Raw genomic sequence first — 26,413 nt, forward strand, 5'->3', positions numbered from 1 at the left:
ACAAACTGTAAAAACTAGTCAAATTACCGCTTGTGAAAAAAAAATCAGCGAGAAAGCTAACTTCTGTTCGAGTACCGTTTTCTCACTCATCTTTAAAACTAGAGCGAAAGCTAACTTTGTTTGAACACAGTTTTCTCATTCAACTATAAAACTAGAGCGAACACCATCCAAACCTTTGCTCTACTTCCCGATTCGGCGTGACCAAAACCATTATTCCAATTTTCCTTCAAAACTCATAAAAATGTATGAACATAAAAAAAGACAGCGCCCTAACAAAATACAAATTCTCTGAATTGTTTAAGAGAACCCACTAACGTCGAAACAACTGGCGAGCAATTGGCTTCCTCGTTAGCTAGCTGCACGGCTTAAGGAGGCTAGCTTTAGCTTAATTGGTGGGGTTAGAGCGGGTTGCGGTGTGTTGGGGGTCTAAAGGAGGAGGGTTCAAGCTCTAAGAACCACCCTTAGTATCATTTTATGTCTCTTAAACTGCTTCGGTGAATCGTATAATTAGAGACTAATGAGACATAAGAGACTAAGAGAAATTAATGCCCTCCAGGATTTACATGTTTATCCCGTTTTTTGAGGACAAAAAGTCAGACGAAAAGTTGCATAAGGACTACGGCTTTAACATAATTGCTACAAACTTTGTTTGAGAACAATTAAAGAAAGATAGCGCCTTATTAATAGTCACTAACGGCGATATTGAAAAATGCAATAGGACTGAAGTGTACCTAAAAGAAAATGCCTATGGTTTATAACTTTTGGCGTTGTTTTGACTTTGAGAAGTAGTTTACTCAAACCAATTAGCGCAAGTGAATGAGTTGATGACGGCGGCAATTAAACAATCAATATGCATGTTATTGTAATCGAAGTTTTGAAGTAATGGTTACGTGACTCTGCTTGAAGTCAATGAGAACTTCTGGCGTTTATCGAGAACCGCGAAGCGTTTCGCGATATTAAGTCAGAATTTCAAAATGCCTTCTGCAGAGTCGCGTAACCACGCTTAAAACACGAAACGCGCACGTTTTAAAATGACGAAAGTCAACCAAACTTCTGGCACTTTGACTTCTGGCACTGTAGACTTTCGGCATTTTAAAATGTGCATTTGAGTGTTTTAAGCAGAATAAAGGAAACTTTTATGGCGTCTCGTAAACGCTGGTCAACAGAGATACTAAAAGAAGGCTAAGAATATCTGCGGTCTGAATTGTGCTCTGATTAAGAGAAAATCAGAATGTATCCACCAGAATTGACATTTTCCAAATCTCACTAAGTACCGAATAAAAGACAGATCTTACGCGTTGTAGCTATTAGAAGCAGCAGCTTGTGATCCATACTCGAACTCATAGCCACCTCCAACACCATAACCTGAAATTCAAACGCTTGCAATGTACAGCTGAACCGATCTCATCTTGAATTTGATTGATAAATCTTCCTGTCGCAAACTTCAGAAATCATTTCAAGTGCGTTTGCGATGCGCGTAATGTGCTATAAAAAAACTGAGGGCCCAAGCAACATAGAACAGATTTTCGTAAAACTAAGCAGCTATATACTTTAACATAAAAATAGTACCTTTAAGAATAATTAATGCTAGTGAAATTTACCTGTGGCACCAGAACCGACTGCATTAGAAGATGGACTGCGGACTGAGTTGGAGTCAGAAGAGGTGGAATTGGTGGAAGAGTTCCTCTGCTTGTTCCCTCCACCTCCTCCTCGCTTGTTCTTCCGCTCTTTCCTCTCCTTTTTCATTCTCTTTAGGAAACCTAAAACAGCCTCCATTTTCCTTTCGGGATTTAACTTTAGTGTAATTTTTGTTTACATCAAATTAATTAGTATTGTAAATACAGTTAATTTCGAGCTCAGAGGCAAGAATCTATAAATTAGATCAGATGATTAACTCTCAACATTAGGTTCAGAAAAACTTTGATAGCCAGCAACAATCACAAACACAGCGAACATTGTGTCAGATAATAGTACCCACAGAACAGACTGTGTGATGACAATCACTGATGATTAACCAAAGTTTTAAAAGCCTAATTGTTGTGATAAACATTAAATATTTTGAGAGGTGGAAATGAATAATGCTAGTTCCAATCAAAATGAGATACCTAGCCTACGTTATCTGGACAAAAACCTACATCATAGCAAGTAGAAAAAAAGACCTGCTATGGTACTGAGAATGGGTCAGAAGAAGTATATATAGGATACTACGAATGCAAAACTCATGCACCTGATTGAAGCGAACACTGAAAATCGATGAAGTACTGAAAAAGATGACCAATGGCCAAACACAAACATAACCGACTAACGTCGAGCGAATTGCTCTCAAACGACCGGCGAGCGGTTGGCTTCGTCAGTAGCTAGCCACGGTTTAGTGGGGCTATCTTTAGCTTAATTGAAGGGGCGTGAGGTCAGTGTAATAGATGATGACATCACGCCACAACATCAGCTAAAGTGGGCATCAACAAAAGAGTTAAGGAAAGAGAGAGAGAGAGAGAGAGAGAGAGAGAGAGAGAGGGATCTAGGAATATTTCTATGATGAGATTCGCCTCTGCATCTACTAGTTTTCTAGCCTTGTTAGTAATCAAATCATATAGAAAAAAAACTCAAAGTGCAAAATTCAAAAGTTTCCACATTTCGCAGTAAAAAAATGTTTAAACCTATTTTTTGTCTCTGTAGTTCTGTCATGTGACCTATCTCCAAGATTTAAAAAGGTTTCGTTGGCCAGTAATGATCGTTAAACTCAGAAAGGACAAAAATAGTCAAAGTTTTAAAAACAATTACAAATTTTAACAAAATCTTGCTAGAATTCGTGATATTAATATCTTCAGAGCCCTTTCATTGTCTCAAGAGACTATCCAGTTTCCCTATTTCAGGCCTTAAATAGTTTCACTGGCTCACAAATATCCTAATAACTTAGAACAATAATTTTTCTCAAAAGCAAGATTTCTCAACTGCAAACATTTTTGATAATAGACAGTTGAAAACTATTCAATGGCCAAAAGAAATTCAGTAACTTATTATCAAACCCTTGAGGAGGTTTTCTGACCCCTGAGGCTGAAAAAACATGAATAATGACAAAAATGTCAAAAAATAGAAAAAATTGCAAGTTTTGTCAAAAAATGCTAAAATTAGTGATGTTAAAAAGTCGAAAAATACTACATTACCACTAGAAACTGTGCAGTAATCTATTATCAAACCCTAGGGGACGTTTGTTGACAGCAAGTCTGAAAAAACTTAATGACAAAATTTCAAAAAGCTTGAAAAAAATTCGTATAAATTTGCGTGTTTTTGTTTGGATTACCAAAATATATAGCTCTTAAAAAGGTCATTATTTGGACCCAGACATCAACCTTGAAATTGTTCTCAAGTTGAGACCATATTAAAAAGGTCATAAAAAGTATTTATGTCTTGAAAACGACCTTTATCAACTGAGTTGGAGTCAGAAGAGGTGGAATTGGTGGAAGAGTTCCTCTGCTTGTTCCCTCCACCTCCTCCTCGCTTGTTCTTCCGCTCTTTCCTCTCCTTTTTCATTCTCTTTAGGAAACCTAAAACAGCCTCCATTTTCCTTTCGGGATTTAACTTTAGTGTAATTTTTGTTTACATCAAATTAATTAGTATTGTAAATACAGTTAATTTCGAGCTCAGAGGCAAGAATCTATAAATTAGATCAGATGATTAACTCTCAACATTAGGTTCAGAAAAACTTTGATAGCCAGCAACAATCACAAACACAGCGAACATTGTGTCAGATAATAGTACCCACAGAACAGACTGTGTGATGACAATCACTGATGATTAACCAAAGTTTTAAAAGCCTAATTGTTGTGATAAACATTAAATATTTTGAGAGGTGGAAATGAATAATGCTAGTTCCAATCAAAATGAGATACCTAGCCTACGTTATCTGGACAAAAACCTACATCATAGCAAGTAGAAAAAAAGACCTGCTATGGTACTGAGAATGGGTCAGAAGAAGTATATATAGGATACTACGAATGCAAAACTCATGCACCTGATTGAAGCGAACACTGAAAATCGATGAAGTACTGAAAAAGATGACCAATGGCCAAACACAAACATAACCGACTAACGTCGAGCGAATTGCTCTCAAACGACCGGCGAGCGGTTGGCTTCGTCAGTAGCTAGCCACGGTTTAGTGGGGCTATCTTTAGCTTAATTGAAGGGGCGTGAGGTCAGTGTAATAGATGATGACATCACGCCACAACATCAGCTAAAGTGGGCATCAACAAAAGAGTTAAGGAAAGAGAGAGAGAGAGAGAGAGAGAGAGAGATCTAGGAATATTTCTATGATGAGATTCGCCTCTGCATCTACTAGTTTTCTAGCCTTGTTAGTAATCAAATCATATAGAAAAAAAACTCAAAGTGCAAAATTCAAAAGTTTCCACATTTCGCAGTAAAAAAATGTTTAAACCTATTTTTTGTCTCTGTAGTTCTGTCATGTGACCTATCTCCAAGATTTAAAAAGGTTTCGTTGGCCAGTAATGATCGTTAAACTCAGAAAGGACAAAAATAGTCAAAGTTTTAAAAACAATTACAAATTTTAACAAAATCTTGCTAGAATTCGTGATATTAATATCTTCAGAGCCCTTTCATTGTCTCAAGAGACTATCCAGTTTCCCTATTTCAGGCCTTAAATAGTTTCACTGGCTCACAAATATCCTAATAACTTAGAACAATAATTTTTCTCAAAAGCAAGATTTCTCAACTGCAAACATTTTTGATAATAGACAGTTGAAAACTATTCAATGGCCAAAAGAAATTCAGTAACTTATTATCAAACCCTTGAGGAGGTTTTCTGACCCCTGAGGCTGAAAAAACATGAATAATGACAAAAATGTCAAAAAATAGAAAAAATTGCAAGTTTTGTCAAAAAATGCTAAAATTAGTGATGTTAAAAAGTCGAAAAATACTACATTACCACTAGAAACTGTGCAGTAATCTATTATCAAACCCTAGGGGACGTTTGTTGACAGCAAGTCTGAAAAAACTTAATGACAAAATTTCAAAAAGCTTGAAAAAAATTCGTATAAATTTGCGTGTTTTTGTTTGGATTACCAAAATATATAGCTCTTAAAAAGGTCATTATTTGGACCCAGACATCAACCTTGAAATTGTTCTCAAGTTGAGACCATATTAAAAAGGTCATAAAAAGTATTTATGTCTTGAAAACGACCTTTATCAACTGAGTTGGAGTCAGAAGAGGTGGAATTGGTGGAAGAGTTCCTCTGCTTGTTCCCTCCACCTCCTCCTCGCTTGTTCTTCCGCTCTTTCCTCTCCTTTTTCATTCTCTTTAGGAAACCTAAAACAGCCTCCATTTTCCTTTCGGGATTTAACTTTAGTGTAATTTTTGTTTACATCAAATTAATTAGTATTGTAAATACAGTTAATTTCGAGCTCAGAGGCAAGAATCTATAAATTAGATCAGATGATTAACTCTCAACATTAGGTTCAGAAAAACTTTGATAGCCAGCAACAATCACAAACACAGCGAACATTGTGTCAGATAATAGTACCCACAGAACAGACTGTGTGATGACAATCACTGATGATTAACCAAAGTTTTAAAAGCCTAATTGTTGTGATAAACATTAAATATTTTGAGAGGTGGAAATGAATAATGCTAGTTCCAATCAAAATGAGATACCTAGCCTACGTTATCTGGACAAAAACCTACATCATAGCAAGTAGAAAAAAAGACCTGCTATGGTACTGAGAATGGGTCAGAAGAAGTATATATAGGATACTACGAATGCAAAACTCATGCACCTGATTGAAGCGAACACTGAAAATCGATGAAGTACTGAAAAAGATGACCAATGGCCAAACACAAACATAACCGACTAACGTCGAGCGAATTGCTCTCAAACGACCGGCGAGCGGTTGGCTTCGTCAGTAGCTAGCCACGGTTTAGTGGGGCTATCTTTAGCTTAATTGAAGGGGCGTGAGGTCAGTGTAATAGATGATGACATCACGCCACAACATCAGCTAAAGTGGGCATCAACAAAAGAGTTAAGGAAAAAGAGAGAGAGAGAGAGAGAGATCTAGGAATATTTCTATGATGAGATTCGCCTCTGCATCTACTAGTTTTCTAGCCTTGTTAGTAATCAAATCATATAGAAAAAAAACTCAAAGTGCAAAATTCAAAAGTTTCCACATTTCGCAGTAAAAAAATGTTTAAACCTATTTTTTGTCTCTGTAGTTCTGTCATGTGACCTATCTCCAAGATTTAAAAAGGTTTCGTTGGCCAGTAATGATCGTTAAACTCAGAAAGGACAAAAATAGTCAAAGTTTTAAAAACAATTACAAATTTTAACAAAATCTTGCTAGAATTCGTGATATTAATATCTTCAGAGCCCTTTCATTGTCTCAAGAGACTATCCAGTTTCCCTATTTCAGGCCTTAAATAGTTTCACTGGCTCACAAATATCCTAATAACTTAGAACAATAATTTTTCTCAAAAGCAAGATTTCTCAACTGCAAACATTTTTGATAATAGACAGTTGAAAACTATTCAATGGCCAAAAGAAATTCAGTAACTTATTATCAAACCCTTGAGGAGGTTTTCTGACCCCTGAGGCTGAAAAAACATGAATAATGACAAAAATGTCAAAAAATAGAAAAAATTGCAAGTTTTGTCAAAAAATGCTAAAATTAGTGATGTTAAAAAGTCGAAAAATACTACATTACCACTAGAAACTGTGCAGTAATCTATTATCAAACCCTAGGGGACGTTTGTTGACAGCAAGTCTGAAAAAACTTAATGACAAAATTTCAAAAAGCTTGAAAAAAATTCGTATAAATTTGCGTGTTTTTGTTTGGATTACCAAAACATATAGCTCTTAAAAAGGTCATTATTTGGACCCAGACATCAACCTTGAAATTGTTCTCAAGTTGAGACCATATTAAAAAGGTCATAAAAAGTATTTATGTCTTGCAAACGACCTTTATCAACTTTAAGCAACCTCAATTTTAGACTGGTCCAACAGAAAATTTGAAAAATTGCAACATTTTGGGTTCAAAAACTCCCCAAAAATAACCTTTTAACCTTAAACTAGCCTTCCCGGTAAGTAGTATAGTAAGTTGCCTAGTGCTTGTAGGGGGGGGTCCGGACCCCCCCCCCCCCCCCCTACAAGAAATTTTTCCTCTGAAAAAGTGAAATCTTGTAATTTTTTCAGAGTGTAAGGCAAATTACAATACTTTTCAGCTATTTCCATTTCATTTTGATGGTTCATGTAAATTGAAACTTGGGAATTGGGTTTTTTGGTGGTTTTGAATTCATGTTTTGTGCGCGATTGAGAAAAAATTCAAAAATTTTCAAAAATTTTTTCAAAAATTTTTCAAAGTTTTTCAAAGTCCTAAAATTGTCTGAAATGGATTTTGCGCTATGAAAGAGCACTCAAAAGTGATTTTTTGTTGACTTCAGTTTTTTTCACCTATGAAGTATGGGGGTCAAAACATATAAAAATTTCGAATTTTTTGAAAAAAATTTTCAAAATTTTTTGGAGTCCTAAAATGGTCTGAAACGGATTTTGCGCTATGAAAGGGCACTCAAAAATGGTTTTTTGTTGACTTTTATTTTCTTTGAAATAGTCTACATAAAAATAGAAGTCAAAAACTTTCCAAAAAAGACAATTTTGTTAAATTGATTTTTTTCTTATATGAAAAAGCAACGATTTTAGGTTCATTATTTCGTTTTATCATTTGCAAATCAGCATGACAACAATTGCAACGGTTGATTTGAAAAATATTCATGAAATTTAAGATCAAATAAAACTAGACTATCCGGAATACAGTGAGTGGTTTGTATATTTTTTGGCAGCATGTCTTTATTTGGACCCAGACATCAACCTTGAAATTGTTCTCAAGTTGAGACCATATGGTGGTCTCATAGGTATAGACAACTCTTCACTAAACAAATACCTTAAGTCATATAAATTCCTTCGATTACATGCAATACTTCATGACGCCTCGGGTTTTATTGCAGAGCACAGTCAGAAAGGTCCTGGTTATTCTTACGTTTTACCGTGTCCAATCACAAACGCCTACATTGGTCACATGACTGGATTAATGTTTTGCCTCTTCGTGAAAACATTTAAACGAAACCTATTTAGTTTGCTGGAATGTTAAAGCCAGAAGTTGTTGTCTTAGATTTTGAAGGTTTTCGTCATAAGAAATCGGGTTGTATAATTAAGGAGTTATCGATTTGCTCAAACAACTACACAGACACAATCTTGTTCCTTCCACCAGTTTCTTACAACTCACTATCCGCTAGTGAGAGAAAATCTCATCAGTGGGTTAATAGGTTCTTACACGGTTTGTCGTGGATTAGTGGCAATTATCCTTACTGGTTTATATCTCAAATTTTTATTGCAATTAAACTTCGATTTCCTTCAGGAAAGTTTTATGCTAAAGGGAAAGAGAAAACTGAATCACTGCAAACACTTTAACAGAAAGAAGTGATAGATTTGGATACCCTTTCATGCCCTAAAGTTGAGGAAATTAATACCCCAATTAAACATTTTACTTGTGCTCTACACTCTCTTTACTTGCCTGAGAAACAAAAAAAAGACATTGCGCTAAAAGAAAAGCACAGTTGTATTTCTATTGGCTCACATTCCCCGCCAATGAGCCGTCGAGTGGAGAAGGTAGCTCCTTCAGTTCTTCAAGTGAAATTATCTCCAAGTTTGACAGTATGCAGTTGCATAACGAATGATAATCAAATAAATCTATCTTTGATCAGAGAAGATAAAGTAGAATCACGTGGGCAATCCATTCTGAGGAAACAACAGATTGTTTGCAACTTATCGGAGATTGAGACACTGAAGAAATATCTTTCACTGCTTGAATACTTTCAAATGTACCATGTCTTTACAAGAGAAAATGAAAAGACTGAAACTAACCCCTTTACCTATGCACAAGTCGCCAACCCCAGTTCAAGTGAGCCTGGACAACGAAAGTCTCCCTGATGAAATCAAGCAGGTAGTCAGCAAAGGAAACGTGGAGTCAATTGTCTACTACGCAAAGGATTGTGGCATGCAATCGAACTACAAAGTGACTTACAAGAAAGAAGACAAAGACTCTAGATATACTACATATGAATTTTTTATGGTTGAGAGAGTTACTAACAAAATAATGAGCTAACACAAAAAAACTGATGTTTTAATTCATTTTTGATCAAAAGGTCTTTTAAAATGAGTGATAAAGAAGATCAGATAGATTCCCCTGCTGGAATAGGTTTGAATGATTTAGTTTTCAATGAAGAGAATCAAGAGAGACGCTCATGGAAATTTTGTAACTCTAGACTACCACGATCAGAAGTAGTGTATTTTACTCAAATCGTAATAATACTGTTTCTTATTGGTGTGTCCTTGATCAAACTAGTATTTTTCCATCTTGATTGTGAAGTGTCAACATTTTGGTTTTCATTGCTTTCATGCACAGTTGGCTACGCGCTTCCAAATCCGAAGCTATGAACAAGATAATTTCAAGAAGCGATAGATTATTCATGGCTGTTTGTGGGCCATCATGCTGTGGTAAAACTGAGCTTATATTCCAAATGCTACTGAGAAACACTTTTTACCCAAAATTTAAATCTATTTACTACTTCTATCAACATGAGCAACCAAAGTTCACAAAAACTTGAACATTTTTTTCACAAAGTTTTCTGGATTTGAGTTCATTTCACAGCTGGAAAACTGTCTGCTTGTTTTTGACGATTCTTGCGAGGAAATTTTCAATGACAAAGAGTTTTCTAAACTCGCAACTGCTGGACGTCACAGAAATATTAGCGTCATTTACGTTAAACATAACTTATTCCAACAGAGTAAATGGTCAAGAACAATTGATCAACACAACCCACATCATTTTGTTCAAATCACCTAGAGACATACAGCAGATCACCTATATTGGCAAACAGTTAAACAACACAAGTTTTTTAAAAGAAAGCTACGAGTTAGCAACAAAATTACCCTTTGGACACTTACTCATCGACTTGGATCCAAAAACTTCGGACTCCTTGCGTTATTGTTCAAATATTGTACAACCAGGTCCAACCATTTTTTATCTACCTTCCTCCAAAGCGGTCATAACTAATTTAACAGATGAGAGAGAAAGAGTTATGTATGCTAAAGCAAATGCTCGAGCTGTCTGATAGTAATTTCAGAAAGTTCCTCAAAGAAGCACCAAATAGTTTTATAAATTTTCTGTGCGAGTGTTTGCTCAATGTAATCAAAGGCAATGTTCCAGTCAACAAACAGTTACTAGAAAATCAAGAGTTGTGTTGAGTTTTTATTGGAGTTTCAAAGTTAGTACCTGACAAGTTGCTCCAGAGACCTCTGAAATTTTCTTGAGAGCTGCTAATGCAATTTTTCATATTTTCAAAGAGAGATGGGCTGGTTGCTGGGGATACAGCTGGACTCGGATCAATCGCTGGAGTAACTGCTGGTGTTGGTGCTGAGGGCGACTCAGGTGATCGAGGTAGTCCCCATAAGTCAGCAAGATCATCGCAAGCTTGGGTAACACCTAGTTGGTTCTCAAAGAATGGAACTGTATCACAGTCGTATTTGTACAAAATTTTCTTGACCGGAGCAGGTAAATTAACTATATCGTAAGCCACAAGAAGATCCTCCAGTTTCGAGGGAGGAATAATACCACCTGACGTGATGTACGATCCTTCGATCGAATCTGATGACGGTTTATCAGGAAGTTGAGATAGAAACTTTAGAAAGATTTTTGGAATCATGCAATGTTGTTGGGTATTCCAAACATCCTTCCCATTGAATTTCTTCTGTTGTATGAGGACAATAAAATTTTCGTAAAAAGTTTGATACGCAATTGTCCGTTCCCAGGAGCCTTCGCTTTCACACAGAATATACTAAGACATTTCTAGATATTTCAGTTTTGGTGAATTTTGTATTTTTGGGAAAATCAGAAATTGAAACAAACAGTTCAAAGAATTCAAGAAATAAATGGAGCAGTTGGTTTGCTGTTATTCAATCGCAAGTAAAAAAGTGAATGAGTGGGTTACCAGAATTCGGTTCACAACTTAAAGAGTTGGAAGTTTGTACTCATGTGATTAACTTAGTAGGTAAACTGGAAAAACATAAAACTACAGAAGTTTTATTATTCTTAGTCGTGGTGGTCTTGGCATGGGTTTTATGACTGATAAAAATGTAAACACATGAAATTATTTTAGTTAGAGCTATTAAATAAGAGTTTTGCTCCATGGTTTACTGTTCAAAACCTAAGGTTACAAGTGTCTTTCATTAAACATTAGCGCTGAATGGTGAAATGATCATACATGTAATCCGTCTGACACTGTTTTATGACCCTAAGCGGACTGCTCTACGTACAATGTGTGTGAAAGAGCACATGTGGTTCTAAAACGCTAATCAGTACCATGAAACAATTATTCTCCTTAATATTCGCCCTTTACAAAACTCTTATCAGTTGAACCATTCTATTTTTAACACCATGTAAAAATTGTTGAGTTTTACTTTCACCAGGGGAGACATTACACACTATTTCCTGAAGAAGAACAGTTGAACAAATTTCAAATTTCAACAAAATCAGAATGCCATTTACAGCTGAAAAAGACGCCGAGTTTGGAGACGCTCATTTTGACGTTTCTAAGAATGAAAAACGCTTGATTCGAGTCACGCTCAAAACATATGAAAGAACAGGAACTTATATCTTTCTAAAATTATTCAAAAAGGGTGAACATGACTATGAATTTCAACAAAGAATAACCCTGACTTTGGAAGAGTTTGAAAAGTTGTCAAAGAAAAGTCCAAAAATTCGAGCGGCTGCTCAAAACTCAAATGACATTGATTCAACAACTAAACCAACCCCGGCAAAACGACCAAAGTTAAAGCAAAAAGACGACGAACACGAATTATCTGATCAAGAGTAAATTGTAAAGAAAATGGTGGAAGCTATGTACGAGCGCTCACCTGCTTACTTTAAACTATTTCAAAAAAACTTTAGGTTTTTCGTTTCAGAAGAAAAACCATCTTCAATGTTGGCCCGGAATTACGCTGTTTGCATGCATTTTGAAAACGGCTATTGTGAATTGTTACCCTCTAACCATTATCATGTGTTGTCTGATGTGTCTGACGTTTCTACGGAAATATTAAAACGAAATAAGCTTTATGCAGTTCCTTGCTTGTACACAACCTTCAAAACTTTTTTTTCAAACGGAGCTACAGTGGAGACAACTGGAGAGATTTTCGAAAAACTCAAACTAGCTGTGGATAACAATGGTTCAGCGCCGCCGACAAAAGGAGAAGCAACCAGCATTCAGAAGCGCTTACCAAATTTGAGCAGTGCCTTGAGCAAAAATTACCGTCCAAGTGGAATAGTTGGTTACAAATCTCTGGTTAATGCTGAGAAAACATTGAATCAGCAATTACAAACTGACCGGATATCAACTGAAACTCTAAAGAGATTTGAAAACATTTTGTATGGTCCTCATTCTGGTGCTTTTTGTCAAATAATGGATATTTTTGTGAGTGGCTATGGAAAGTTAGATATTGACAATGATGTTTTGTGTGTACGCTTAGTTTTTGAAGAAAAAGTTTTGAAAAAAAATTTTATTTCATCAAATCATGTTAGTAGTGTTAGAGCATCATATGAAGCGCAAAACGTATCAATTCAACATCACTCATTTTTACAATTTCTTTTCCACCAAAAAGATAATGAGCAATATAAATACAAAATAAGCCACACAACATTCATTTTGGTTTTTGAATTGGCTGGTTTCTTAGCAATTCATATACAGTTTGTATATTACCAGCAGAGGAAACAAGTCTATTGTGCAAATGTTTATATGAAGTTAGATTTTGTCCCAAGGGATCCGCAAAAATATAATCTCCGTTCCTTCGGCAAATAAGTATCCAATGTGTTCCAATTGATTGAGAAGTTGACACATTCACAATAATGAAACTGTTCTGAGATAAGTGCAGCGGAAAATTGTCAGCTGCAAACACACCATGAAATTTGTACTTCAAACGTTTACATCCTTGAACGAGGTTGTTTATTTCATCTTCATCCATCAATTTGTAAGAATATGATTTTTCGAAACTCTACGTGCAGAGTCGATAAAAATTGTACTTGCTTTTTCCCCAATTATGAAAATTTCAATATTACTGGGCAACGCGGCTGAAAACTTAAGTTCAATTGAAATTGAACAATTGGTAAGTTCAGGGTGAATAAAATCATGTGACGCCTGCTGAGTGCTGGTGAGATCAAACACCATAATAAAATGGTTAGGGTATTCAGACAAACTTATTCCATGTCCATTCTCAATATAGGCTAAATCTGACATTGTGTTGAAGTACAAGCGTTTTACGTCAGCTGTATTTATGGGGCTGTCTGCAACGGGGAGTCCATTTCGATAAATACATATCTGCTCCAGATTAAATTTACGAAAGTGAAATGGATTGAGTTGTTTGCTTCCCAAGAAAGCTTCATTTGTGTTAAGACAAATGGCAAGACGTCGAATTGGCTCCCTGCTAAAAACATCTTCTTGTTTTCAACTTTGCAAACCAGTAGAAGCCAGAAATGTTTTTGTTATAGTTTCCAAGTAAGGATAGGACGCTGGGCTTGTTAGTAAAGTTTTTTCAATGGCAGAAACGACGTCGTTCAATGTCATTTTTCTCACATACAAATTAGCTTCTATAATTTTCACTTTGTATGATTTTCCAGCATCGTCAGATATTACAACAAAATCATCTATAGATCTTCGAAAGGAAATTCGCAATGTGACTCCACTCAAAAGATGTCGATCACATGTAAAAAAATCTACTGCCACTTTTCCATAAAAAGTACATTCAGCAGATTGTCTAACCAACGTTTTTCGTCTGTTAACTTCAGTTGTTGCTATCATTCCAGGATTATCCTCGTACGAATAACCTTGGCAAGCCAACCAAGTAGCCTTTGCGTCTTTGTTGTGAGAAAATTCGGTTTCAATGAAACTTTTGTGAGCATAATTTCCATTTGCATTTGAAATTTTTAGTCCGTTGGCAGATACTGTACAGTCAGAAAAGAGTGAATGTAAAACATTATTACAAAAGTAAGGAGCGTCTGTTTTGGTTACATCTGCTGCAGCTCCAGCATCATATTTTAAATCAGCTTCAGAAGCCTGAACTATCTTGCATTTGATTTCAGGAAAATTTTTTGCAGATCAATAAAATTATTTCTGTCTCCGGCAACCTCAAACTCAAGCATGGGTCCGTTAGGACTGTAAACTGGTCCTACTTTTTGACAAAAGCTCCCATCAAAAGTTACAAGAAGCGCTGGTTTTTCGAATAAATCCAAGGAACTATGTGTTGCCTCTGTTGGTAACATATTACCGATCATTCTTAACTTTGGCAAAGAACTCCGACCGACTTCTCTTGGGCTGTTTGTATTTTGAAATGACTACCTTTTTTGCTACCTTTTCTCGCTTTTGAACCTGAACGTTTAGATCGTCTACGATTCATTCATCTTTGTCTCATTCGCAGTGCCAATGAGCCTCCTGTTTGCTTTTTGACTGTATTTGATATCGTGTTTTTCAGCGCTTGTTTTGGAGATTTTTTTCTATTGACAACGTCCATTAACTCTGGTACGCTCTGTAACTGAAGTTCTTTTCCAACTCGTTTTGCTGCTGATAAAATAAATTTTCTGGCAATAGGTAGAGCGATTCTTCCGATACCACTTGCTAAAGCTCCAAAGCCGCTACCTTTTTGCCTATAGTGCCCAGAAAAATAAGGCAATGCAGATGCTTGATTGGTGTAGTATGAATCCATTGCTTTTACTCACCAAATTTTTTAAACTGTAACGTCAAAATGACTTTTCCGGTCCCTGAAAAAGGGACTAATTGACCTGTTTCGGTGCGTAGTTCTATAGAAATTGACTGAATTGTATTTGAAAGAAGTTTTTTGTAGTCCAAATTCGAAAAAACTATTCTGTGTGTTGGTTCAAGCTCGCAGACGCTACCGTTTTTCAATCGTTGTTTTGAATCAATGACTCGTAATAAAGGTGCTTTCGCATCGCCCACGTATTGATACTCAATAATGTTTTCCGCCGCACAGATCAGCTGGAAAGTCACCCATAAAAGCCTTAGTATCATCTTTTTTCATCAGTTTATTTGCAATTGTGTCCATTTTATAACCAATGTGTATTCCTCGTCCATCAGGAGTGCCCTTGAAACCAACAATGCTAAGAATTTCATCGCTTGGAAACGTAATTCCCTCGTATTTTCCAAAGACAATTTCAAATTTACCGGAACTTTTAATTTCTCTGAAAGAAAAATTTGGTAAACCAACAGTTCTTTTAATGGTAGCTAGCAACTGTGGCACAGTATCAAAAGTTCCTGGCATGAGAGCTAATCGCTCACCGTTGTATGAACGTGCTATGACATTAGCTCCAGAGCTATTCCGTTGGTGATCTTCTAAACCACTTAAACTGTAAGAAATTAGGACTCCGTTTGTGATGTGCTCTATTTTTGTTGGAAAGTTAATTTCACTCAAAGCTACTCTCCAGTCTCCCGACAGTTGTATTTCATCATTGAAAAAATTCCTGAATGAAGCCAATGTGTTTTGATCGAAGATCTCCATCGAAGCGGAGGAGATTACATGTACCGTAAATTCATCTTCAAAACGGTTACTTGCCATTTTGCACAGGCGACTCTCGCACTAATTGGAGTTCGGGTTGATAGAATTTTCCCTGAATAATTTCCTCATCGGTATCGATAAGAGAATACGTTGGAGGGTTCAATGTTGGGATAGACGAAATTTCAAAAACCTCGTCTGTGAATGACTGTTTGTAGCCCTTTTCAAACGTCTCCTCTTTTTTCAGTATTCGTACAAGATCACCGACAAAGAATTTTGCTTTTTGAGAATATGTTGTATTCGCAATCAACGATACCAGTCGCGGAACGTCTTTTTTCGTGACCTTGTTTGGAGCAAGATTGATTGTTCGATTAACTCTAGAATTGATAGTTTTAACAAATGAATCCAGTTTATTTAGATATGAATAGGTCCACTTTTCCTCTAAGTATCTGTATATTATATTTTTGAGGGAACGTATATTTCTTTCAGCAAAAGCAGACTTTTTCTCACTGAACGTACTGTATAAATGAATTCCGCGTTTATTGCAGAGGGCTTTGAAAGCACCGAGGAACTCTGTACCATCATTGACCCAAACTTTTTTAGGTTGCTTATGTTTGATCATCTTTTTGAAAGCCTCTGCAGTTTCTGTAGCATATTTTCTTTTTAGTGGTTCAACTCTGAGATATCTTGACAGACAGTCAACTGCAACAAGAAGGTATTTTACACCACTGTTGTACTTTGCAAGTTTATCAACAAATGCTAGATCTACGGACCAGATCTCATTTAGGTCGTTAACAATTACTTTAAGCCTTGGAAATCTGAGGCGACGTGAACGATATTTGGTGAAGGATGGTTTCGTTTTCAGATACATTTTTTCTTTTTTCATTGATAATTTACTCAAATTCTGCAGTCGTTTTGCGTTTCCAAATGACGCAGGTCATTTTAAACAAAGGTTATCAAGTTTCTTCATATCATCTATAGAAAGCCCAGTCTTTTCTACTCGTGTCTTCGTCTGTCTTCTTTTTGCTCTCATCGACTTTTGGCTTTGCACTTTTTTCTTTTGTCTCAGATCTTCCTCTTGGTTGTTTTTGTTGCTGTTTTTTTTTGTTTTCGAGTCGGTTGTTCTTCCTCTTCTTCGCTGTAAAACTCATCGAGAACTTTTTTTGCATGTGTATTGCAAACCAAGTGAGCTGCTATATCAAGTTCACTCAATATTTTGGAATACTTTTGCACGTCAATTTTTTTGGTAGGTTGTTGTAAATTGTACAAGAAATTTGTCACCTTCACTCCTTGAGGTTCATCTTCAATATGGAGAACATTATTCTCTTCACTAATAGAAACAGTATTGGAATCAAAAATTTTTTTCAGGATAATAGCAGCTCTTTTTGTTTTATTTTCATCCATTAATTTTAGTTCTAGCATTATTGAGTCAAACGCTGAATCCTTCCGTTTTTTCACTACAGGTTCGATTTCACTGTCATCACTCACAAATAATTCTGATTTTACGTCATCTGGATCACTTGTTCCATCACCGGTACTCCTTGTTCTTGTGATACGTCTATCAGTGCTTGTGTCAGCATCTTTATTTCCACTGCTGTGCTCAAAATTTGGATTAGATCTTTGTAGTAGCGATAACTGAGTGGCTTTTTGTTGATATATTGGATTATCAAAAATTTCTTCCTTGGTTGGATTTTTTGATATGAACATCCTCTTGGGGATCAAAACAAATTCTTCTGTATGCATTATTTGACTTTTAAGTAAAGATAGCACGAGAATGCTATTGCCTTGATAAGTTGTGATTTTTTCGTCAAAATAAATCGCTTTCTCTTCAGACTTGTTTCCTTTGATAATAACTGCTGAAATGAGTCCTCTTGATTTTTTAGTAACTGTTTGTTGACTGGAACATTGCCATTGATTACATTGAGCAAACACTCGCACAAAAAATTTATAAAACTATTTGGTGCTTCTTTGAGGAACTTTCTGAAATTACTATCAGACGGCTCGAGCATTTGCTTTAGCATACATAACTCTTTCTCTCTCATCTGTTAAATTAGTTATGACCGCTTTGGAGGAAGGTAGATAAAAAATGGTTGGACCTGGTTGTACAATATTTGAACAATAACGCAAGGAGTCCGAAGTTTTTGGATCCAAGTCGATGAGTAAGTGTCCAAAGGGTAATTTTGTTGCTAACTCGTAGCTTTCTTTTAAAAAACTTGTGTTGTTTAACTGTTTGCCAATATAGGTGATCTGCTGTATGTCTCTAGGTGATTTGAACAAAATGATGTGGGTTGTGTTGAGATCAATTGTTCTTGACCATTTACTCTGTTGGAATAAGTTATGTTTAACGTAAATGACGCTAATATTTCTGTGACGTCCAGCAGTTGCGAGTTTAGAAAACTCTTTGTCATTGAAAATTTCCCCGCAAGAATCGTCAAAAACAAGCAGACAGTTTTCCAGCTGTGAAATGAACTCAAATCCAGAAAACTTTGTGAAAAAAATGTTCAAGTTACGCTCTATAGAGCTGAACTTTGGTTGCTCATGTTGATAGAAGTAGTAAATAGATTTAAATTTTGGGTAAAAAGTGTTTCTCAGTAGCATTTGGAATATAAGCTCAGTTTTACCACAGCATGATGGCCCACAAACATCCATGAATAATCTATCGCTTGTTGAAATTATCTTGTTCATAGCTTCGGATTTGGAAGCGCGTAGCCAACTGTGCATGAAAGCAATGAAAACCAAAATGTTGACACTTCACAATCAAGATGGAAAAATACTAGTTTGATCAAAGACACACCAATAAGAAACAGTATTATTACGATTTGAGTAAAATACACTACTTCTGATCGTGGTAGTCTAGAGTTACAAAATTTCCATGAGCGTCTCTCTTGATTCTCTTCATTGAAAACTAAATCATTCAAACCTATTCCAGCAGGGGAATCTATCTGATCTTCTTTATCACTCATTTTAAAAGACCTTTTGATCAAAAATGAATTAAAACATCAGTTTTTTTGTGTTAGCTCATTATTTTGTTAGTAACTCTCTCAACCATAAAAAATTCATATGTAGTATATCTAGAGTCTTTGTCTTCTTTCTTGTAAGTCACTTTGTAGTTCGATTGCATGCCACAATCCTTTGCGTAGTAGACAATTGACTCCACGTTTCCTTTGCTGACTACCTGCTTGATTTCATCAGGGAGACTTTCGTCATCCAGGCTCACTTGAACTGGGGTTGGCGACTTGTGCATAGGTAAAGGGGTTAGTTTCAGTCTTTTCATTTTCTCTTGTAAAGACATGGTACATTTGAAAGTATTCAAGAAGTGAAAGATATTTCTTCAGTGTCTCAATCTCCGATAAGTTGCAAACAATCTGTTGTTTCCTCAGAATGGATTGCCCACGTGATTCTACTTTATCTTCTCTGACCAAAGATAGATTTATTTGATTATCATTCGTTATGCAACTGCATACTGTCAAACTTGGAGATAAATTCACTTGAAGAACTGAAGGAGCTACTTTCTCCACTCGACGGCTCATTGGCGGGGAATGTGAGCCAATAGAAATAAAACTGTGCTTTTCTTTTAGCGCAATGTCTTTTTTTTTGTTTCTCAGGCAAGTAAAGAGAGTGTAGAGCACAAGTAAAATGTTTAATTGGGGTATTAATTTCCTCAACTTTAGGGCATGAAAGGGTATCCAAATCTATCACTTCTTTCTGTAAAAGTGTTTGCAGTGATTCAGTTTTCTCTTTCCCTTTAGCATAAAACTTTCCTGAAGGAAATCGAAGTTTAATTGCAATAAAAATTTGAGATATAAACCAGTAAGGATAATTGCCACTATTCCACGACAAACCGTGTAAGAACCTACTAACCCACTCATGAGATTTTCTCTCACTAGCGGATAGTGAGTTGTAAGAAACTGGTGGAAGGAACAAGATTGTGTCTGTGTAGTTGTTTGAGCAAATCGATAACTCCTTAATTATAAAACCCGATTTCTAATTATAAAACCCGAAATCTAAGACAACAACTTCTGGCTTTAACATTCCAGCAAACTAAATAGGTTTCGTTTAAATGTTTTCACGAAGAGGCAAAACATTAATCCAGTCATGTGACCAATGTAGGCGTTTGTGATTGGACACGGTAAAACGTAAGAATAACCAGGACCTTTCTGACTGTGCTCTGCAATAAAACCCGAGGCGTCATGAAGTATTGCATGTAATCGAAGGAATTTATATGACTTAAGGTATTTGTCTAGTGAAGAGTTGTCTATACCTATAAGACCACCATATGGTCTCAACTTGAAAACAATTTCAAGGTTGATGTCTGGGTCCAAATAAAGACATGCTGCCAAAAAATATACAAACCGCTCACTGTATTCCGGATAGTCTAGTTTTATTTGATCATAAATTTCATGAATATTTTTCAAATCTACCGTGGCAATTGTTGTCATGCTGATTTGCAAATGATAAAATGAAATAATGAACTTAAGTTCGTTGCTTTTTCATATAAGAAAAAAATCAATTTAACAAAATTGTTTTTTTAGAAAGTTTTTGACTTCTATTTTTATGTAGACTATTTCAAAGAAAATAAAAGTCAACAAAAAAATCATTTTTGAGTGCCCTTTCATAGCGCAAAATCCATTTCAGACCATTTTAGGACTCCAAAAAATTTTGAAAATTTTTTTCAAAAAATTCGAAATTTTTATATGTTTCGACCCCTATACTACTTAGGTGAAAAAAGTGAAGTCAACAAAAAATCACTTTTGAGTGCTTTTTCATAGCGCAAAATCCATTTCAGACCATTTTAGGACTTTGAAAAATTTTCGAAAAAATTTTTGAAAATTTTTGAATTTTTTCTCAATCGCGCACAAAACATGAATTCAAAACCACCAAAACCCAATTCCCAAGTTTCAATTTACATGAACCATCAAAATGAAATGGAAATAGCTGAAAAGTATAGTAATTTGCCTTACACTCTGAAAAAATTACAAGATTTCACTTTTTCAGAGGAAAAATTTCTTGTAGGGGGGGGTCCGGACCCCCCCCCCCTCCCCTACAAGCACTAGGCAACTTACTATACTACTCCGGTAGCTTCATCACACTAAACACTTGAAGGACTACAAAACACGGCTAAGGACCTCTAATGAAACTTATTGCCCGCTGGGCGCTACCTGTTTATTCCGTTTTCAAGGACGAAAAGTCAAATGGGTCAGACGAAAAATCGGTCAAGCGAAAAATCGCATAGAAGACCAACAGGACTAATTTGCACAGGAAAATTTTTCATTGTGAACTTCATGAAAAAAAACTGGACAGTTATAATTTTCGTCAAATTCTATGCCCCAATCAACCAAATTTCCAACAACTGATTTCTATGTCATCTTGGGCATTCTGACTTAAAAAAATTGTCAGTTCTGCCAAATGAATAGGGCCAGCTGGCGGTGGACAGCTAACTGTAAAATTCATTTCGTCTCATCGTTCGTACTTTAGAAACAATTGTCAAAATAAAACCAAACTTTTTTCTACTTTTTAATTTTCTGTGACACATTTTTTCTTCGCTGTTTACGTACGTTCTGTTCTTTTTCTCAAATTCACATCTATTGAACTGTACGCTTTGTTTTTCAAAATTAGACAGCTATTAGGAAATATTTAGTCACAATTACTAGATTGCTGTATTGCTTTTGAAAAAATTGTTAAATTGTTTCAAATTCTATACATCGTTTATCATGTATTTATCATTAATAGCAAACACACATTACCAATCATTTTTTGAAACATCGTTAAATAAGACATCTCAAATAAACACAAATGTTTTGCGATAACAGCAATTTTGAAGCTTTAAATCTACTACCTCGAGGATGTTATCAGATTATATCCCAACTGTCGGTTAATATGAGGGTCAATGAAGTCAGCGAAAGGATCATTTAAAGCACAAACAACTCACAAGCCATGCAGAGAGAACTTACCTTTATCCTTACAATGCGCAGCTAGTTTAGGAAACTAACAACACGCACAACTTCTTTACACAGATCATAGCAGAAGGTAGGTAGAGTCATGCGCTGAAATAGAAGACGTCGTCATTCCACTACACAGTCATCTACTCCTTGAAGATATACATTCATACAGTCGCAGAGCATGCTCGCATTAAATATCATGCATATCTATAAGCTACTTGCTAATGGGTAATTGAATGACTCTTGGAGCACTGCAAAACATGAGAAAAACTATCAAATACTCTCTGTGACAGAGTCGACTACTGATGAATAATTCAATGGACAGACAAGCCACTGCTCGACTATAAAGATTACTATATTGTAGTGGTTGAATAAGGTGCGGTGGTGGTGGCCTGACCTTTCTTGGCGTCCTTCTGATTGATGAGGAGCTGGTCATCCGGGGGTGGAGGGGGCACTATCTTCTGAATGATCTCCTTGTAGTACTCATCTGAATCAACACCAGCCATTAACAAGCTCTTATACGAACCCAATATCGACAGATTTAAAACTCAATTTCCCTTTTAAAACCCTATGTTCATAATCGTATCATAAAGTATGGGTTCAGAAGAACTGCTGTGGATCTGACATAAGATTGTGTTGATTTCAGTACGTATTATTAAAAATAGATTTCGAGTTTTATGTGATTAGAGTTCACAGTTTGAGTAACCAAAATGCATAAATATTCCATAATTAATTAATTACCCTAGTCAGTTTAGACGAACCCAATCAGTGCTAAAAGTACTGTAAACAATCGAAAAGCCATTAAAAATTGTGTAACGAAACGTTGTAAAACAACTAGAATGGAAATTTTGTTTAGTTATTAAAACCATCAATTGAAAATTAACAAAATATACTTTTCTAATACCTAATACCTGACGAAAGCATCAGTAACTCTGCTAATTGCTGAGCACTGTGAGCACGTCACTTTGTAAAAATTAAGCTTCTAAAAATTTTCAGCATTTGGAAGGCCTCTGCATCCAAATGCAGAAACCTATTTTTGTTACCCCCGAATATTTGAAAACAAACAAATTTTTTGTTATAAATTGATTCATCAAGCTCAGATTGTCACGGGCAATTTTGTCTAAGTTTTATAGGGCTAATTTGCTAGGGCGCGCTAATTTCACCTATACCAATCCGTAGACATCTATCTTATCAGAAAAATGTACCATTGAATGAGAAAATTGTGGGCTTCTACATTTTGGCTTCAGATATTTGACGTAAATTAGATTGTAAGCAATTTTGCGCAAATTTTGTAAATGTACTACTACTACTTTGATGTGAGGCCAGAGTCTAACACAAACAAAATAATACTCAAATGGCTATCAAATAAACCTATCAGTGATATGATTTAAAAATAGGATACATTGCGAACTAGGACAAACTCGTCAAATTACGAAAAACGTACGAGAAAATTAGGACAGCAAAAATTGAAACGCAAGGGGAAAGAAGAAAAAAATGAAAACGCAATGCAGTTGCAGGAGAAAAAGGAGATCAGCAATGGCAAAACTGTGAAAGATTACTAGTGATAAGAACCAGGAGAACAAAAACTGTTGAAAGAATTGTGTAAGGATTGAGGCAAAAGAAGAGAATGAGAGAGATACATAGAGAGCGAGAGAGCTGAAAAAACGAGTGCAAAAAGAACATAAGAGAGTGTTTGAGAGGAACAGAGCTCAGAAGAGTTTGAAACCAAGACAAACGAACAAGTCAAATACAAGTTAACAAACAGACAAAGAAAATTATGATGGAAGAAAAAGGCGAAAATGGAGAAAACTATTACAAAAAGAGGAAAAAAAACTAAATTGAGACAGCCAGGAAGCGAAAAAGAGAAAGACGAGCAAAGATAAACAACGAACTAAAATCGTAAAAGTTATCTTAATGTTGTCATGTTTTCTGGTGAAACTAAAAATTCAACCCTTCGACAAAAAAAAACAAAATACGACCAAAAGGGAAAGCCATCGTATTTACTCAATTAACCATTGGCTCAGGACTTGGGGAAAATTATTCAATTTCGTGCATTAGTATGCAAAAACGAATAGGCATACAAACAGTTTGAGAGTCCACTCTACCCGACCCCCCCCCCCCCCCCCAAAAAAAAAAGCTTGGTGAGCATAAAAATTTTTGCTCCCAGGCGCACGTGCTATTTTTTACATAGTAAGGTGCTAGATAACAACACATAATTTGGAGCTGGGGGCATACAAACACTGGGGCCGAAACAGAACAGATTTCAGATTGATAGCCCTTATGACCTAATTAAAGACAACACCAGTCACCAAAATGCTAGTTTGAAGACATCATACGAACCATTTTGCAGTACTTGTGGATCTCCCAGTGGTCCTCTGTTGCTACTTCCACTGACACTGTCCTCTTTCTTGGGAGCAGCAGCTGTCTGTCCATCGAACACCACTTGTTCCATGTCAGTCGGCTTCTCATCTCCAGTTCTCTTCACTCTAACAAACTCATTCAACAGACACTCCATCGTCCATTGGGTCTGGTGCTCTTTGAACTCTATCGTAGCCTGTAAAACCAAAAATCGCTCAAAAATACTCAATTTACTTTATTCCCATTCAGAAGCCGTCAGTTAGTATTTAAATCAATGATTTTTGGCAAATTTCTCAGTTAGTCTTGTAGATATCATTTTTTCAACATTTTAAGCAAAGTTTTTGAGCATTTAGATTTCTTGTGATTTTTTCTAAACATGACTGGATTCCTGTGTGATCTACTAGTTTCTCATGAAATAATCTTTACCCAATGGATTTGGGGCTGGCGTTGGTTTAACGTTACGCCTGAGGAGTCTAGCCTCACTTAGTAGGGCAAAACGCGACCAACATTGCTCATTATGCCTTAAAATTATGCCTCACAAGAATGTTTCTGTCATCCCTATTCTGATACAAAATCTGCAGCGCACGGCACAGCCATCCGACCTTATCAGTTTCCCTTATCAGTTTCATCATACAACTTTCCTTGATTTCATACAAGGTCATATATGAACCCCGTTAATCAAACAAGGTCGTATATGATTTGTATGGATTCCTGGTAATCATACAAGTTTCATACAAAAAAATAAATTAGTTGTAAACAACTCCAATCGTAGCAGCTACCACGCCCAATAAGTAAAAATACAAAAGAGTCACCCAAACGACTAGTTGAGTTTGATTTTTCACGGTAACCTATTACTGCAAACTTTGAGAAATTTGAGAAAGCCCAACAATCGGGGTACTCCTGTTCTCAGACAATTTTTCTGAAACTAACCAGCGAACTGAACGCGCATAGGCGCGTTTTGTTGGTACTGAGCCATTCAACTTCAGCTATTTAGTTGTATCCTCAGATGAGCCTTGTCAAAATCAGCCGATTTCAGGAACAAATATCCCGCAGAGTGAACCGATTTTCGACCTGTTTGTTGATTTGTACTCAGCTTGAGCCGTACTTTGATCCCCGTAAAGGATTTTTTCTTTCAGCCGTTTTTTGAGAAAATGGTCTCCACATAAACGTTCATTTTGACTATTTAGTGACTGGTACGTTTCGCGTTTCTACTTGTAAAAGTGTCACAGTTAGTGAATTTGGCTGTCACCATTGCTTTGTTCAACTGCATTTATGATGGGGGAAACTCCCCAATATATTTTGTATAGGGTTTTCTGGGTTTTAGGGGGTTAATTTTGTGTCCGCAGATTTCCCTCCAATCCCCCTTATTATGCGCTTGTAATTATGAAATCTGCATGGAAAATTGTAACTATTGCATCAGGGCTTCAGGGGTTCAATTTTGGCTCTGCATGTGGTCCTCAACACCCTGATTACGGGCATGTAATTAGGTAATGTGATTGAAAAAAATGCAGAATATTTTGCCCCAAAAGATGCAGCTATTTGCCCCATGAGGTAAACTCCCATCCCTGTCCCGTTGAGACGCCTCTGACTCGACCCCCCCCCCCCACCCACTGGTGTTCTTGTGCACCTCATGATGGGGACGAACGAGATAGGTACTGGAGGTACACATCGGTTATTGTATGCGTACGAATGTTTGTGTGAATAATGGCAAGGCAATGTTCCCGTAGAACGTGGCGGGTACGAACCGGTTTACCTTATGCCGAAAATTTTCCTTTTTGATTACTTATATATGTCAATTGCAAAATGGATGGATTGCTGCAACGTAGATCGATTGGAATGGCAGCAGACTCTCTTTTTCTTCGAGCACATTCCTAGTGGGATAAAAACTAGGAAGAGGTGAAGAAAGTGCGATCAATTATGGACATTATTTAAATCAGCTTCGGGTTCTTGACATTATTGTCTTCCTAGAGTACACGATACAACCGGATGGAACGGTACCCCAGGAGAATCAACGTTGGCTGATCTCGTTCACGCAATCAAATTTTATGTGATTGAGCAAAATTGCAGGGGCTTCAGTTTCTCACTTGCCACTTAATTTAGAGAGAATGAATGTTCTCGATACCAATTTGGCTAACCAGCGACTTCTGAAAAATTTCTAAAAGAAGCACATTGTTCTTAATGGTTTTACGTATTCCATGTTGAGAGCTGGCGTCCATCTACGGAATTACGATGAATTCTGGGATACGCTAGGGTGGAAGATTGTGCACCGTGTACGCGATCCAATTTGAATGAGTTCTTCGAGTGCTCGTGCTCTCGTGAAAGAAAATAGCTTCTTTGCATTTACTTTAGGACTGATTGTGGACCACAAATTTTTATCCCATTACCTTGTGTTGTCATCATTTGTATATCGAGTCAAATTTACGTTTGATCGCCAGCTGCTTTTGAAATTCATTTTAGTTGTAGAGCCAATCTTGGCATATTTAACTTAAATAGGTTAAAATTTGG

At 36.3% G+C, this 26,413-nt stretch overlaps 2 protein-coding genes across 2 annotated transcripts in view; both read right to left on the reverse strand.

The window, feature by feature from the left end:
• LOC142345841 (uncharacterized) overlaps positions 1-1,756 on the reverse strand; it is a 31,008-nt gene extending 29,252 nt beyond the window's left edge. Inside the window, exons 1-2 of the mRNA XM_075398249.1 lie at positions 1,602-1,756; positions 1,296-1,365 (exon numbers count right to left, since the gene is read on the reverse strand). Coding sequence (XP_075254364.1) covers positions 1,296-1,365; positions 1,602-1,746 — 215 coding nt within the window. The 5' untranslated portion in view covers positions 1,747-1,756. The remainder of the gene's footprint in view (positions 1-1,295; positions 1,366-1,601) is intronic.
• A 1,607-nt stretch (positions 1,757-3,363) lies between these two features.
• Positions 3,364-26,413, reverse strand: part of LOC142346267 (F-BAR domain only protein 2-like) — a 61,738-nt gene continuing 38,688 nt past the window's right edge. Inside the window, exons 8-11 of the mRNA XM_075398782.1 lie at positions 23,891-24,104; positions 21,948-22,037; positions 5,195-5,320; positions 3,364-3,545 (exon numbers count right to left, since the gene is read on the reverse strand). Coding sequence (XP_075254897.1) covers positions 3,364-3,545; positions 5,195-5,320; positions 21,948-22,037; positions 23,891-24,104 — 612 coding nt within the window. The remainder of the gene's footprint in view (positions 3,546-5,194; positions 5,321-21,947; positions 22,038-23,890; positions 24,105-26,413) is intronic.

This window comes from Convolutriloba macropyga, chromosome 9, assembly GCF_964194025.1.
Source record: "Convolutriloba macropyga chromosome 9, txConMacr16.3, whole genome shotgun sequence".
In the NCBI taxonomy this organism is placed as follows: domain Eukaryota; kingdom Metazoa; phylum Xenacoelomorpha; order Acoela; family Convolutidae; genus Convolutriloba; species Convolutriloba macropyga.